The 16278-nt window shown below is 44.8% G+C and overlaps 1 protein-coding gene across 1 annotated transcript in view; it reads right to left on the bottom strand.

Annotated features, from left to right (window-relative positions):
• LOC123404857 (protein FAR1-RELATED SEQUENCE 5-like) overlaps nt 1–14783 on the bottom strand; it is a 30492-nt gene extending 15709 nt beyond the window's left edge. The window contains exons 1-7 of the mRNA XM_045098801.1: nt 14771–14783; nt 14469–14613; nt 13443–13725; nt 12681–13371; nt 12119–12576; nt 11712–12017; nt 11194–11621 (exon numbers count right to left, since the gene is read on the bottom strand). Coding sequence (XP_044954736.1) covers nt 11194–11621; nt 11712–12017; nt 12119–12576; nt 12681–13371; nt 13443–13725; nt 14469–14613; nt 14771–14783 — 2324 coding nt within the window. The remainder of the gene's footprint in view (nt 1–11193; nt 11622–11711; nt 12018–12118; nt 12577–12680; nt 13372–13442; nt 13726–14468; nt 14614–14770) is intronic.
• Between the last annotated feature and the right edge of the window lie 1495 nt (nt 14784–16278).

Here is a 16278-nt window from a genome sequence, read left to right on the forward strand (position 1 = left end):
ACTGATGGACTAAGGAATTTTTCTCGATTATGGAGGTGGTTAAAGAGTTCGTTGTAAAGGGTTACGTCGATGCAAGCTTTGACACTAATCCGAATAACTATGAGTAGTGAAACGGATTCGTATAGTAGAGTAGATATTTGGAGCATTTCCGAATAGCACGTAGTAGCAGCATCTATAAGATGACATAAAGATTTGTAAAGAACACACGGATCTGAAAGTTTCAGAACCGTTGCTAAAACCTCTCTCACGAGCAAGACGTGATCAGACCCCATGACTATATGGGTGTTGGATTCGTTGGAATCACATGGTGATGTGAACTAGATTATTGACTCTAGTGCAAGTGGGAGACTGTTGGAAATATGCCCTAGAGGCAATAATAAATTAGTTATTATTATATTTCTTAGTTCATGATAATCGTTTATTATCCATGCTATAATTGTATTGATTGGAAACACAATACTTGTGTGGATACATAGACAAAACACTGTCCCTAGTAAGCCTCTAGTTGACTAGCTCGTTGATCAAAGATGGTCAAAGGTTTCCTGGCCATAGGCAAGTGTTGTCACTTGATAACGGGATCACATCATTAGGAGAATCATGTGACGGACTAGACCCAAACTAATAGACGTAGCATGTTGATCGTGTCATTTTGTTGCTACTGTTTTCTGCGTGTCAAGTATTTATTCCTATGACCATGAGATCATATAACTCACTGACACCGGAGGAATGCTTTGTGTGTATCAAACGTCGCAACGTAACTGGGTGACTATAAAGATGCTCTATAGGTATCTCCGAAGGTGTTGGTTGAGTTAGTATGGATCAAGACTGGGATTTGTCACTCCGTGTGACGGAGAGGTATCTCGGGGCCCACTCGGTAATACAACATCACACACAAGCCTTGCAAGCAATGTAACTTAGTGTAAGTTGCGGGATCTTGTATTACGGAACGAGTAAAGAGACTTGCCGGTAAACGAGATTGAAATAGGTATACGGATACTGACGATCGAATCTCGGGCAAGTAACATACCGATGGACAAAGGGAATGACATACGGGATTATGCGAATCCTTGGCACTGAGGTTCAAACGATAAAAGATCTTCGTGGAATATGTAGGATCCAATATGGGCATCCAGGTCCCGCTATTGGATATTGACCGAGGAGTCTCTCGGGTCATGTCTACATAGTTCTCGAACCCGCAGGGTCTGCACACTTAAGGTTCGACGTTGTTTTATGCGTATTTGAGTTATATGGTTGGTTACCGAATGTTGTTCGGAGTCCCGGATGAGATCACAGACGTCACGAGGGTTTCTGGAATGGTCCGGAAACGAAGATTGATATATAGGATGACCTCATTTGATTACCGGAAGGTTTTCGGAGTTACCGGGAATGTACCGGGAATGACGAATGGGTTCCGGGAGTTCACCGGAGGGGGGCAACCCACTCCGGGGAAGCCCATAGGCTTTTTGGGGACACACCAGCCCTTAGTGGGCTGGTGGGACAGCCCCAAGGGAGCCTATGCGCCAAGATAAGAAAATCAAAGGAAAAGAAAAAAAAAGAGGGAAGAAGTGGGAAGGGAGGGGGACTCCTCCCACCAAACTAAGTCCAACTCGGTTTGGGGGGGAGTCCTCCCCCCCTTGGCTCGGCCGACCCCTTGGGGATCCCTTGGACCCCAAGGCAAGGTCCCCCTCCCTCCTCCTATATATATGGGGCTTTTAGGGCAGAATTGAGACGACTTTCTCACGGCTGCCCGACCACATACCTTCATAGTTTTTCCTCTAGATCGTGTTTCTGCGGAGCTCGGACGGAGCCCTGCTGAGACAAGATCATCACCAACCTCTGAAGCGCCGTCACGCTGCCGGAGAACTCTTCTACCTCTCCGTCTCTCTTGCTGGATCAAGAAGGCCGAGATCATCGTCGAGCTGTACGTGTGCTGAACGCGGAGGTGCCGTCCGTTCGGTACTAGATCGTGGGACTGATCGCGGGATTGTTCGCGGGGCGGATCGAGGGACGTGAGGACGTTCCACTACATCAACCGCGTTCTCTAACGCTTCTGCTGTACGGTCTACAAGGGTACGTAGATCACACATCCCCTCTCGTAGATGGACATCACCATGATAGGTCTTCGTGCGCGTAGGAAAATTTTTGTTTCCCATGCGACGTTCCCCAACAGTTTTTCCTCTAGATCGCGTTTCTGCGGAGCTCGGGCGGAGCCCTGCTGAGACAAGGTCATCACCAACCTCCGGAGCGCCGTCACGCTGCCGGAGAACTCTTCTACCTCTCCGTCTCTCTTGCTGGATCAAGAAGGCCGAGATCATCGTCGAGCTGTACGTGTGCTGAACGCGGAGGTGCCGTCCGTTCGGTACTAGATCGTGGGACTGATCGCGGGATTGTTCGCGGGGCGGATCGAGGGACGTGAGGACGTTCCACTACATCAACCGCGTTCTCTAACGCTTCTGCTGTACGGTCTGCAAGGGTACGAGATCACTCATCCCCTCTCATAGTTGGACATCACCATGATAGGTCTTCGTGCGCGTAGGAAAATTTTTGTTTCCCATGCGACGTTCCCCAACAAGCACACCCCTGCAACCATCGGATCGAAGTCCCCTGTGCCCTTCTCGATGTACACATGCTCTTCACGAGCTGCAATCCGGCCCCACAGCAGCATGGTTAGCAATAAGAAAACGATGAGTCTATATATTTTTTTGAACCGCATACAAGTTTTAGTACAGAAGCTTATAGTTAACCTGTGTACCATCTCGGCTATCATCCACCACATACCTTGCTATCGGACCTTGTCCTAGCACACTAGCCTTTAGATAATAGCAGCTATTTTTAGTTAAACCCAGAAAATAAGCATACATTTTTCTTTCAAGGATGTAGTTTAAAAACCTCATCAATGGCGGTAGCTAGCGAAGAAGAATGGGAAGCTTCATGTGGGTGTTGGAATTATGCCCTAGAGGCAATAATAAATGTATAGTTATTATTATAATTCCTGTATCAAGATAATAGTTTATTATCCATGCTATAATTGTATTGAATGAAGACTCATTTACATGTGTGGATACATAGACAAAACACCATCTCTAGCATGCCTCTAGTTGGCTAGCCAGTTGATCGATGATAGTCAGTGTCTTCTGATTATGAACAAGGTGTTGTTGCTTGATAACTGGATCACGTCATTGGGAGAATCACGTGATGGACTAGACCCAAACTAATAGACGTAGCATGTTGATCGTGTCATTTTGTTGCTACTGTTTTCTGCGTGTCAAGTATTTATTCCTATGACCATGAGATCATATAACTCACTGACACCGGAGGAATGCTTTGTGTGTATCAAACGTCGCAACGTAACTGGGTGACTATAAAGATGCTCTACAGGTATCTCCGAAGGTGTTAGTTGAGTTAGTATGGATCAAGACTGGGATTTGTCACTCCGTGTGACGGAGAGGTATCTCGGGGCCCACTCGGTAATACAACATCACACACAAGCCTTGCAAGCAATGTAACTTAGTGTAAGTTGCGGGATCTTGTATTACGGAACGAGTAAAGAGACTTGCCGGTAAACGAGATTGAAATAGGTATGCGGATACTGACGATCGAATCTCGGGCAAGTAACATACCGAAGGACAAAGGGAATGACATACGGGATTTTACGAATCCTTGGCACTGAGGTTCAAACGATAAGATCTTCGTAGAATATGTAGGATCCAATATGGGCATCCAGGTCCCGCTATTGGATATTGACCGAGGAGTCTCTCGGGTCATGTCTACATAGTTCTCGAACCCGCAGGGTCTGCACACTTAAGGTTCGACGTTGTTTTATGCGTATTTGAGTTATATGGTTGGTTACCGAATGTTGTTCGGAGTCCCGGATGAGATCACGGACGTCACGAGGGTTTCCGGAATGGTCCGGAAACGAAGATTGATATATAGGATGACCCCATTTGGTTACCGGAAGGTTTTCGTGCATTACCGGAAAAGTTTCGGGCTCATCGGTAGTGTACCGGGAGTGCCGGGAGGGGTGCCGGGGACCATCGGGAGGGTTGTCACGCCCCAAGGGGTCTCATGGGCTATGGGAAGAGATAAACCAGCCCCTAGTGGGCTGGAATAAGTTCCCACTAAGGCCCATAAGGTTTGAGAAGGAAAAAACACAAGGTGGAAAGAGTTTCCAAGTGGGAAGGTGGAATCCTACTCCAAGTAGGATTGGAGTAGGACTCCTCCACCTCCAATTTCGGCCAAACCTTGAGGGTTTGAGGCTGCCTCTTCCCTCCCCCTCCCTCCTATATATACTAAGGTATTAGGGCTGATTTGAGACAACTTTTGCCACGGCAGCCCGACCACATACCTCCATAGTTTTTCCTCTAGATCGCGTTTCTGCGGAGCTCGGGCGGAGCCCTGCTGAGACGAGATCATCACCAACCTCCGGAGCGCCGTCATGCTGCCGGAGAACTCTTCTACCTCTCCGTCTCTCTTGCTGGATCAAGAAGGCCGAGATCATCGTCGAGCTGTACGTGTGCTGAACGCGGAGGTGCCGTCCGTTCGGTACTAGATCGTGGGACTGATCGCGGGATTGTTCGCGGGGCGGATCGAGGGACGTGAGGACGTTCCACTACATCAACCGCGTTCTCTAACGCTTCTGCTGTACGATCTACAAGGGTACGTAGATCACTCATCCCCTCTCGTAGATGGACATCACCATGATAGGTCTTCGTGCGCGTAGGAAAATTTTTGTTTCCCATGCGACGTTCCCCAACAGTGGTATCAGAGCTAGGTTCATGCGTAGATGTCTTCTCGAGTAGAACACAAAAGGTTTTGTGGGCGGTGCTGTGCGTTTTGCTGCCCTCCTTAGTCTTTTCTTGATTCCGCGGCATTGTTGGATTGAAGCGGCTTGGACCGACATTACTCGTACGCTTACGAGAGACTGGTTTCATCGTTACGAGTAACCCCCTTTGCTCAAAGATGACTGGCAAGTGACGATTTCTCCAACTTTAGTTGAATCGGATTTGACCGAGGAGGTCCTTGGATGAGGTTAAATAGCAACTCATACATCTCCGTTGTGGTGTTTGCGTAAGTAAGATGCGATCCTACTAGATACCCTTGGTCACCACGTAAAACTTGCAACAACAAAATTAGAGGACGTCTAACTTGTTTTTGCAGGGTATGATTGTGATGTGATATGGCCAACAATGTGATGTGATATATTGGATGTATGAGATGATCATGTTGTAATAGAAATATCGACTTGCACGTCGATGGTACGGCAACCGGCAGGAGCCATAGGGTTGTCTTTATACTAACATATGTGCTTGCAGATGCGTTTACTATTTTGCTAGGATGTAGCTTTAGTAGTGATAGCATAAGTAGCACGACAACCCCGATGGCGACACGTTGATGGATGATCATGGTATGGCGCCGGTGACAAGAAGATCGTGCCGGTGCTTTGGTGATGGAGATCAAGAAGCACGTGATGATGGCCATATCATGTCACTTATGAATTGCATGTGATGTTAATCCTTTTATGCACCTTATTTTGCTTAGAACGACGGTAGCATTATGAGGTGATCTCTCACTAAAATTTCAAGACGAAATTGTGTTCTCCCCGACTGTGCACCGTTGCTACAGTTCGTCGTTTCGAGACACCACGTGATGATCGGGTGTGATAGACTCAACGTTCACATACAACGGGTGCAAAACAGTTGCGCACGCGGAACACTCGGGTTAAGCTTGACGAGCCTAGCATGTGCAGACATGGCCTCGGAACACATGAGACCGAAAGGTCGATCATGAATCATATAGATGATATGATTAGCATAGGGATGCTTACCACTGAAACTACTCCCGACTCACGTGATGATCGGACTTGGGATAGTGTAGGTGGATCATGAACCACTCAAATGACTAGAGAGATGTACTTTTTGAGTGGGAGTTTGGCATCTAATTTGATTAAGTTGAACTCTAATTATCTTGAACATAGTCTAAGTCCACTTTGAATATATTTGTGTTGTAGATCATGGCTCACGCAAGTGTCATCCTCAATTTTAATACGTTCCTAGAGAAAGCTAAGTTGAAAGATGATGGAAGCAACTTTGTAGACTGGGCTCGTAATCTTAAGCTAATCTTACAAGCTGGAAAGAAGGATTATGTCCTTAATGCTGCGCTAGGAGATGAACCACCCGCTACGGCTGATCAGGATGTTAAGAACGCTTGGTTAGCGCGTAAGGAGGACTACTCAATAGTTCAATGTGCAGTCTTGTATGGCTTAGAACCGGGACTTCAACGTCGCTTTGAGCGTCATGGAGCATTTGAGATGTTCCAGGAGTTGAAGTTCATCTTTCAGAAGAACGCCCGGATCGAGAGGTATGAGACCTCCGATAAATTCTATGCTTGCAAGATGGAGGAAAACTCGTCTGTCAGTGAACATGTGCTCAAAATGTCTGGGTACTCAAACCGTCTAGCTGAACTGGGGATTGAACTCCCGCAAGAAGCTATCACTGACAGAATCCTTCAATCACTGCCGCCAAGCTATAAAGGCTTTGTGTTGAACTACAACATGCAAGGGATGAAAAAGTCTCCCGGCGAGTTGTTTGCGATGCTGAAAGTCGCAGAGTCTGAACTCCGTAAAGAACATCAAGTGTTGATGGTGAGCAAGACCACTAGTTACAAGAGAAACGGCAAAGGCAAGAAGGGCAATTCGAAGAAGAGCGGCAAGCCTGTTGCCAATCCGCCGAAGAAACCCAAGGCTGGACCTAAGCCTGAAACAGAGTGCTTCTATTGCAAGGGTATGGGTCACTGGAAGCGCAATTGCCCCAAGTATCTGGCAGATAAGAAGGCGGGCAAAGAAAAATCAGGTATATTTGATATACATGTTATTGATGTGTACTTAACCAGCTCTCGTAGTAGTGCCTGGGTATTCGATACCGGTTCTGTTGCTCACATTTGCAACTCGAAGCTGGAACTGCGGAATAGACGAAGGCTGGCGAAAGACGAAGTGACGATGCGCGTAGGAAACGGTTCCAAGGTTGATGCAATCGCCGTCGGCACAGTGTCACTTCAACTACCATCGGGATTAGTGATGAACTTAAATCATTGTTATTTAGTGCCTGCGTTGAGCATGAACATTATATCTGGATCTTGTTTATTGCGAGACGGTTACTCTTTTAAGTCTGAGAATAATGGTTGTTCTATTACTATGAGTAACATCTTTTATGGTCATGCACCGAATGTGAGAGGATTGTTCATATTGAATGTTGATAGCGATACACATATACATAACATTGAGACCAAAAGAGTTAGAGTAAACAATGATAGCGCCATATTTTTGTGGCACTGCCGCTTGGGTCATATTGGTGTAAAGCGCATGAAGAAACTCCATGCTGATGGACTTTTGGAGTCACTTGACTTTGATTCACTTGACACGTGCGAACCATGCCTCATGGGCAAGATGACTAAGACTCCGTTCTCCGGAACAATGGAGCGTGCAAGTGACTTGTTGGAAATCATACATACCGATGTGTGTGGTCCAATGAGCGTAGAGGCACGCGGCGGATATCGTTATTTTCTCACCTTCACTGACGATTTAAAGAGATATGGTTATGTCTACTTGATGAAGCACAAGTCTGAGACATTTGAAAAGTTCAAGCAATTTCAGAGTGAAGTGGAAAATCATCGTAACAAGAAGATCAAGTTCCTACGGTCTGATCGTGGGGGTGAATATCTGAGTTTCGAGTTTGGTGCGCACTTAAGACAATGTGGAATTGTTTCACAGTTAACACCGCCTGGAACACCACCGCCTGGAGACTGTTGGAATTATGCCCTAGAGGCAATAATAAATGTATAGTTATTATTATAATTCCTGTATCAAGATAATAGTTTATTATCCATGCTATAATTGTATTGAATGAAGACTCATTTACATGTGTGGATACATAGACAAAACACCATCCCTAGCATGCCTCTAGTTGGCTAGCCAGTTGATCGATGATAGTCAGTGTCTTCTGATTATGAACAAGGTGTTGTTGCTTGATAACTGGATCACGTCATTGGGAGAATCACGTGATGGACTAGACCCAAACTAATAGACGTAGCATGTTGATCGTGTCATTTTGTTGCTACTGTTTTCTGCGTGTCAAGTATTTATTCCTATGACCATGAGATCATATAACTCACTGACACCGGAGGAATGCTTTGTGTGTATCAAACGTCGCAACGTAACTGGGTGACTATAAAGATGCTCTACAGGTATCTCCGAAGGTGTTAGTTGAGTTAGTATGGATCAAGACTGGGATTTGTCACTCCGTGTGACGGAGAGGTATCTCGGGGCCCACTCGGTAATACAACATCACACACAAGCCTTGCAAGCAATGTAACTTAGTGTAAGTTGCGGGATCTTGTATTACGGAACGAGTAAAGAGACTTGCCGGTAAACGAGATTGAAATAGGTATGCGGATACTGACGATCGAATCTCGGGCAAGTAACATACCGAAGGACAAAGGGAATGACATACGGGATTATACGAATCCTTGGCACTGAGGTTCAAACGATAAGATCTTCATAGAATATGTAGGATCCAATATGGGCATCCAGGTCCCGCTATTGGATATTGACCGAGGAGTCTCTCGGGTCATGTCTACATAGTTCTCGAACCCGCAGGGTCTGCACACTTAAGGTTCGACGTTGTTTTATGCGTATTTGAGTTATATGGTTGGTTACCGAATGTTGTTCGGAGTCCCGGATGAGATCACGGACGTCACGAGGGTTTCCGGAATGGTCCGGAAACGAAGATTGATATATAGGATGACCCCATTTGGTTACCGGAAGGTTTTCGTGCATTACCGGAAAAGTTTCGGGCTCATCGGTAGTGTACCGGGAGTGCCGGGAGGGGTGCCGGGGACCATCGGGAGGGTTGTCACGCCCCAAGGGGTCTCATGGGCTATGGGAAGAGATAAACCAGCCCCTAGTGGGCTGGAATAAGTTCCCACTAAGGCCCATAAGGTTTGAGAAGGAAAAAACACAAGGTGGAAAGAGTTTCCAAGTGGGAAGGTGGAATCCTACTCCAAGTAGGATTGGAGTAGGACTCCTCCACCTCCAATTTCGGCCAAACCTTGAGGGTTTGAGGCTGCCTCTTCCCTCCCCCTCCCTCCTATATATACTAAGGTATTAGGGCTGATTTGAGACAACTTTTGCCACGGCAGCCCGACCACATACCTCCATAGTTTTTCCTCTAGATCGCGTTTCTGCGGAGCTCGGGCGGAGCCCTGCTGAGACGAGATCATCACCAACCTCCGGAGCGCCGTCACGCTGCCGGAGAACTCTTCTACCTCTCCGTCTCTCTTGCTGGATCAAGAAGGCCGAGATCATCGTCGAGCTGTACGTGTGCTGAACGCGGAGGTGCCGTCCGTTCGGTACTAGATCGTGGGACTGATCGCGGGATTGTTCGCGGGGCGGATCGAGGGACGTGAGGACGTTCCACTACATCAACCGCGTTCTCTAACGCTTCTGCTGTACGATCTACAAGGGTACGTAGATCACTCATCCCCTCTCGTAGATGGACATCACCATGATAGGTCTTCGTGCGCGTAGGAAAATTTTTGTTTCCCATGCGACGTTCCCCAACAGTGGGACCGGCAGTACATTACCACCACCATCAAGCTGCACGCCAAGAAAATTAAGTCTATTAAGATACACGTGGTATATTTTGTCTGCACTCTTTACTAACTAGCAAAACTGTCCTATAACTCACTACGAGCGAGCTTGCCACCCAGGTCGAAGCAGACAAAATCGTCAAGCCAGGCGACATGTTGGTGTTGCTGCTGGGCGCCATGAAATTCGTTTTGGCTAAGGTTTTCGGCCAACCCCGCCACCCCCTTAAATAGAAACAGAAAATTTTTCAGTTCCCCTCCAATTCTATAGTTTTGAATTTCAAATCCCAAACGCTCTCAAAGGTGAAAGTTTGAATCCTCGGTAACAACAACTAGAGAAGGTATTTTTTATTCACAATATGTACCTATACACAGTACATCGGTGTGTTGCATGCACACCACAGCGTAGTACAGATGTAGTAAATGCATAACCACTGCATGTACACGCCAACCTGCCCATGTGTTCTCCTCTGCTGTATGTACACGCCGTAGTTGTAATTAATCAAGGGAAAAAAAGTCCAATGAGAAGGGGTTGCGGCAGCGGCAGCGGCGCAGACCACGCCCGCGTGTTCTCCTCTCTGTATGTGCTCTGTAATAATTGTTGCTTTCCAATCAATCACTCGGTACAGATCCCAACCCGGCCTCGGTAGAAATCAAGCACGCTTGCCTGTCGCGCGCGCACAAGGGTCGATCTGATGCATTAATAGGAGATCTTTTCACCAGTGTACCAAGTATCGCTTCGCACAGCGTGCCAACAGTGCCAAGTGCATGGGCTGCACTGCATGGCACATGTATGACCAGTCCACTCACCATTATCGCCATCAACCGGACCCATGTCTGTCTTGTAGCGCAAGCCTCGAACCATCCGATCCATCTAGCAAGTGACCCCCTCCCAGAATGCATGTTGTCCACTAATCGGCACCCTGCCAGACATCAGCATTTGTATATTTTTCTCCCACAAACCTTGTGCGAAAAATGTTAGCCCTACAGGCACACATCAGGCAATGTTTTGTTTTGAAATCGATGTCAAACAGGATTGGTGTATGCTTCAATTCCAGGTCAACAATGCATGCTTTTTTCACCAACGATAAAAACATAGCATGAAACATGTACATATAGCAGTTTCCATAAAATATGAACTTCCTATTTTTCCAATATAAGTACACCCATTCAACGTCATAGGATTTATCGAGGACTCATGTCACAATAGAAGCATAAAAATTCTCAGAACCAATATAAGTACAAAATTCGCAATTACATAAATCATAGCAACGTTATGTTTGCCATCAAATATTCTGGCACACTGCCTTAATACGAAACCAACAGAAATTGTTTGTGCGCACCTGCCATAATTTTTTTTAGAAAATGCGACGTGCCTAAAGGAAATTCGGCTCAAACGGATAAACAATTTTGCCGCAAGCAGTCTTTCGGTGACCAATCACTCCACATTTTCCACACTTCGGCAACCTCCTGGGGGCTTTGGGTATATCACCTCGATCAGGGCAAGTTGTACTTTTGTGACCCTCACCCCGACATATGGTGCAAAATCTAGACCTCTTCAGCTTCTCTTCATATGGAGCCTTCTCTCTGCTTGAAGACGGCCTCCCCGCTGACCGTTTAGACTTTGCGGGAGCAATTCCTGAACAGTTTGATAGTTCCGGCACACGATCAACCATATTGTTGCCATCAACAGCTGTCTCGCGATCTTCAAGTCCCATACCATCCTTATCCTGACTTAGAGGCAATAGGGTTTTATAAACTTCCTTCATCATCGCCGTGAAAACTTCAAAACATTTCACATTGCTGTCACCGAGCCGTACGCAATCCAAAGCTTGAATGTACATAGTATGATGCCTGTATGTATTGCTAGCAGGAGGCCCACTGTCTCTTTGGTACCGGACAAGTCGCTCAGGCAAGATATCTCGTGCATCCCTCGTCCATCGCTTCAATATATGCTTTGTTGGTATTCTGCCAAGCCGCAGCTCAATCATGACTTGTCACAGTTCAAAACGATATTAGTTCCGAGCACAATCATGTCTTCTCATATAAACCGTAAACCTATCTTGTTCCACGTATGTCATGAAACTTACTATTAACGAGTGGCAACATACCATGCCAGAGTGCTCAAATGACCCGCATTCACAGATAAAAAATGATTTGTCATCGTTCACTTTAACTATGAACTCAACTTTGCTCCATCTCGCACGCGTTGCTGCATCAACATGTGTTAGCTTATAAATTGCCATAGGCTGGACTACATCAACTACATAGGCACCAGCCTTGTAGAGAGCTTCCCCAAACTGCTCAAACATAGCCCTCGTGTAAATTTTGCTTGCATGTCTCTCAATTGGCAGGTTAAATCTTAATGATACTCCACTCTGCATACATGTAATATATTTTGTTAGATCTCCTTTAACAAGGGGGAAAACTAAAGTTGATACCAGATGACTGACCACACTACGCGGTAACGCTAACTAACCAGTGAGGTGCACTTCTCCTGGAAGCTTTCTTCAGAATCTCTGTCAAATTGTAGTTTTTCATATTGGCGTAGGAATAGATGCATAGGGCAGCCAGGCGGAACATACCCCTTCAGCATGTGATTTGCACTCTCACTCCGTTGCGTGCTTGTCATTTTTGCACAGAACAATCCCCTAAAATACGGCTTCGCCCATTTGCGACGCACCTCGTAGATTTGTGTCAGGAATGGATGTTTCTTCAACGAGTACTTCTCCAGCATTGCAGCCCACCCACCTTCAAACTCTTCTTCGTTCACCATGTGATGGACCAACTTGTGAAACTCAGTCTTGAAATCACTATTCTTCCCCCACAATGCGCCCATTGATTCTTTCGCTTTCTTCAACATGTGCCACTTACACCACTTGTGCACTGTATTTGGCAGCTCTGCCTCAATCGCCAATTCCATCGAACGAGCCTGATCTGAAATAACATCCATTGGCAAGATGTGAGATGTAAGCATTCACAAAATAGACATTTAAAATGACGAGCTTGTGTTAAGAATGACAATCCAACACAAGACATACCAGTAAGTATCGTCTGTGGATGCTTCCCACCAACCATTATAATGAACTCACGAAAGACCCATCTGAATGTATCCTCTTTCTCATCCCTAAGCATCGCTACACCAAAAATTATACTCTGGAAATGGTTGTTCACACCAACAAATAATCCAAATGGCATATCGTATAAGTTTGTCTGATATGTTGTGTCAAACGTTATAGCATCTCCAAAACACATGAATTGGTCGATGCTATTACCATTCACCCACATAAGTGTCTTTATCCTGCTCTCCTCGTCAACCTGGACAGTATAATTGAACGCCGAGTCATTTGCCTTCATCTCAGATAGAATGACCATTGTTTTCCTGGCATCAGAATCACTATGCTCCTTATTAATCTTGCCACACAGTGTCTTTAACGCCCTCTTGGTGAATGGAACATTTTTGATACACCCAAAAAAACTTCCAACTATACTGAAGACCTTTCCAAGACTAACATTGTTTTGCCTTAGCTGTGTAACCAAATCTTTAGTGTAACGGTCAATGTGTCTGTGAGATTGCCGGTGCATTTTTTCGCCACACGTCATCGAGAGAGGGTGGTTGTGTGACGAGCGATGCTCACATATGTACCACCCATTGTCTTCCGACCTTAATAGCCTGATCATAGCATTGCACCCACACCTGGATGATCTAGTGTTATCTTTCACCGGCTTTCCCTGAAAAGTCAAAAAATTATACAAACCAATAAATTCCGTGGTATCCAATGTAACGGAATAACTAGCAAGACAACGAAACAAAGACTAACCACACAGCCGCACACAATCTCTTGCATGCACCTTGACCGGTTAACATTGAGCCGGCTTTTTGATAGCCTAATACCAAAACCAACTTCCCATGAATATAAATTATAGAAATTGTAAGCCTCGTCTATGGAGTCGAACGGGGTTCCAATAACAGGGTTGGCAACATTCCCATCGCGCTTGGTTATGTAAGCTCTCACTGATAATTCCAATGCACTCTTCCTCGCTGCACTCATTTCCCTTTCGACGGGTGCCTTGCCAATCCTAACCCTTGTATATACAATTAAAGAAAAATGCCAGGCAGATAAAACAGACAAAGGAAACATTAGTCGATTTATTGTTATTAAGACCAGCCAAACACAAAAATTCTACATCCAAACACAAAACAACAAAAACACAGGCTATAACGTAGCATTCAACAAAGTCACATAGTTTAAAAAATTTGCAACTACCTTCTCATTTGATATCATCTATGTACGGCTAAATTACATTTACAAGTTCGAATAAGAAAAGCTATCCAATCAAATTTCAATTTACAAGAGCATTCTATTAGATCAAAAAGCAGAACGGCAGAGCCATCAAACAAAACACACACGTCATATCGAATCCATCGAGCACCATGCATCAAATTAAAACTACGAATTCAACCCCTCGACTATTGATGTGTTTTCCATAAAATCCTTACAAGACCAGGCCACTCATCAAGTCACAACCACATCCGAATTAGTTACTTAAAGCCTTGCAGGCTCAAAATTAATTTGACGTCAAACTAAATCCATACTTCGAATCAAAATTAGAAAGCTTTTAGTTTGTATATTCATAACCATTGTATATTCTTAAATATTGACTACAACTCCAGTGCGACAAAGCATATATGGGAAGTACTTAGAATATGCCACCAGCACACAAAAACTGAGACACAATCAAATTGCTCAAAGCATTTCAGTTCGAAGCAAGTAAGAAATCGATTTTTTTGGAATCAAATGAAAAATGAGCGCCTTCGAGGACAATACCTCCTAGTCCAGCCGTTGGTTGCTTCCGTGCATCTTGCACTGAATTCGACACTTATTCCGTCGTCCAGGAAGTCCTTCCCATGTATTTCTTCTCCAACAGCTATGCTCATAGAAGCTTGAGACTCACCCGGATGAGCAGAACATACTGGACCGGAAGCAATGAGATCAAGGCTGTAGATCCAGGGAAAAACACATGAGATCTGAGATTTTTTATTAGCCGCAGAGATTTCCCCATTGGGGGGAAAGCACGACGCAGCGGATCCGACGACAAATGCTAGAGAAATACTTGAAGGATTTGTTACCTCGGCGCTCCATGACGCATCTCTCCCATCGACTGGTCCATTGGGGGAGCGGACGGAGCTGCGCCCCAGGTCGACGAAGAAGAGCTAGTGGGCAGAGCAAATGGGATCCCCTTAGGTTGACGATTAGGTAAGCGCTCCGTCTGCTGGGTACATACACGGTCACAAGTCATGTTCCAAGAGAGGACGTCATGCTCCGAAAACACTTCACGTAAATGGACCAATGTGTCAAACACTTGTACCAAGTAGCTACGCCTACACAATCTAGCTCCTAATGCTAGCCCAGCCTGCCAGGGGACACTGACGCGACAGTTCATGATCCACACGCATGGCTCAACGTAGCAGATATAAAGCACCGAGGTGCTCGGTCACACAAACTTCACACTCTTTGTCATGTACAGTAGGTAGAAGATATCCTCCCAATGCTTGCTGCGGTTGCTTGCCTAACCTAGGTGCAGATCATATTCCAATTTAAACACCACTCTCCGTTTTTACGGAGTAAATCTCAAGTATTACCATGCGGAAGACAACTTTTCTAAAGTTGATCGGAGTATTATTAGATTCATCATTAAACACAATTACACACACATACTATACTTGATCTATATGTAGATATTAGCAAAAAAAATCATAGACTCGCTCAACTTTAGAGTGATCTAGAAGTCACCATTCGGCGTGAGCGGTTTGCTATCGCAAACGAAAAAAAATATCAACAAATGATCTAGAAGGCGGTGCGTACGAATGAATAAAGCCCCTCTTTTAGCGGTGTACAAAAGAGTACCAGCAAGAAACAAAATGAAGATACTGCTCAATGGATACACGTTTAGGTATCCTTTAAGTTTATAAGCTCCCGGGAGTCTGTGGCCCGAGAAAAATCAAAGAAAAAAAATCAATAGAAACCAAAAAACATGAGAACCAGAAAAAACACGCATGAACCAAAGGAAGTGGTGACCTAAATAATCTGACTGGATGCAGCGAGACTGATAATCTGACCTAAATAATCCTATTCGGCGTGCAGGTCCCTTGTTAGCGACATGAGAGTACCCCGCGCTCCGCTAGGAACACATTTTGCGCCGGCCCAAGTAGACCGGCCATCGTTTTCCTTTCATTTTTTCTGTGGGGTAATGTTCGTTTTTTTATTCATGTTATTTTTAGTTTAATATTTCATTTTAATATTTTCGTATTTTTAACATATCCTTTTCATTTTCTCCAATTGGTTTTTGGAAATGTCAACATTTCTTAAAAATCATGAATATTTCTAGATTTTGCAATAAAATTAAATTGTGGCATGGTAAAACTCGTGCATATATTTTATAATTCGCAAACAGTTTATTTTTATAAATTGTGAACATTTTAGGAGCCACGGACATTGTTTTAGTGGACAAGTGATTTTTTTAAATGTTTTCTTTATTTTCGTGTATTTTATAAAATGCATGAACATCTTATAAAATCAGCGATTGTTTTTTAGTTGATGATCATTTTTGTAATTCACAGTTAGTTTTTTTATTTTT

The sequence above is a fragment of the Hordeum vulgare genome, chromosome 6H (genome assembly GCF_904849725.1).
Source record: "Hordeum vulgare subsp. vulgare chromosome 6H, MorexV3_pseudomolecules_assembly, whole genome shotgun sequence".
In the NCBI taxonomy this organism is placed as follows: domain Eukaryota; kingdom Viridiplantae; phylum Streptophyta; class Magnoliopsida; order Poales; family Poaceae; genus Hordeum; species Hordeum vulgare.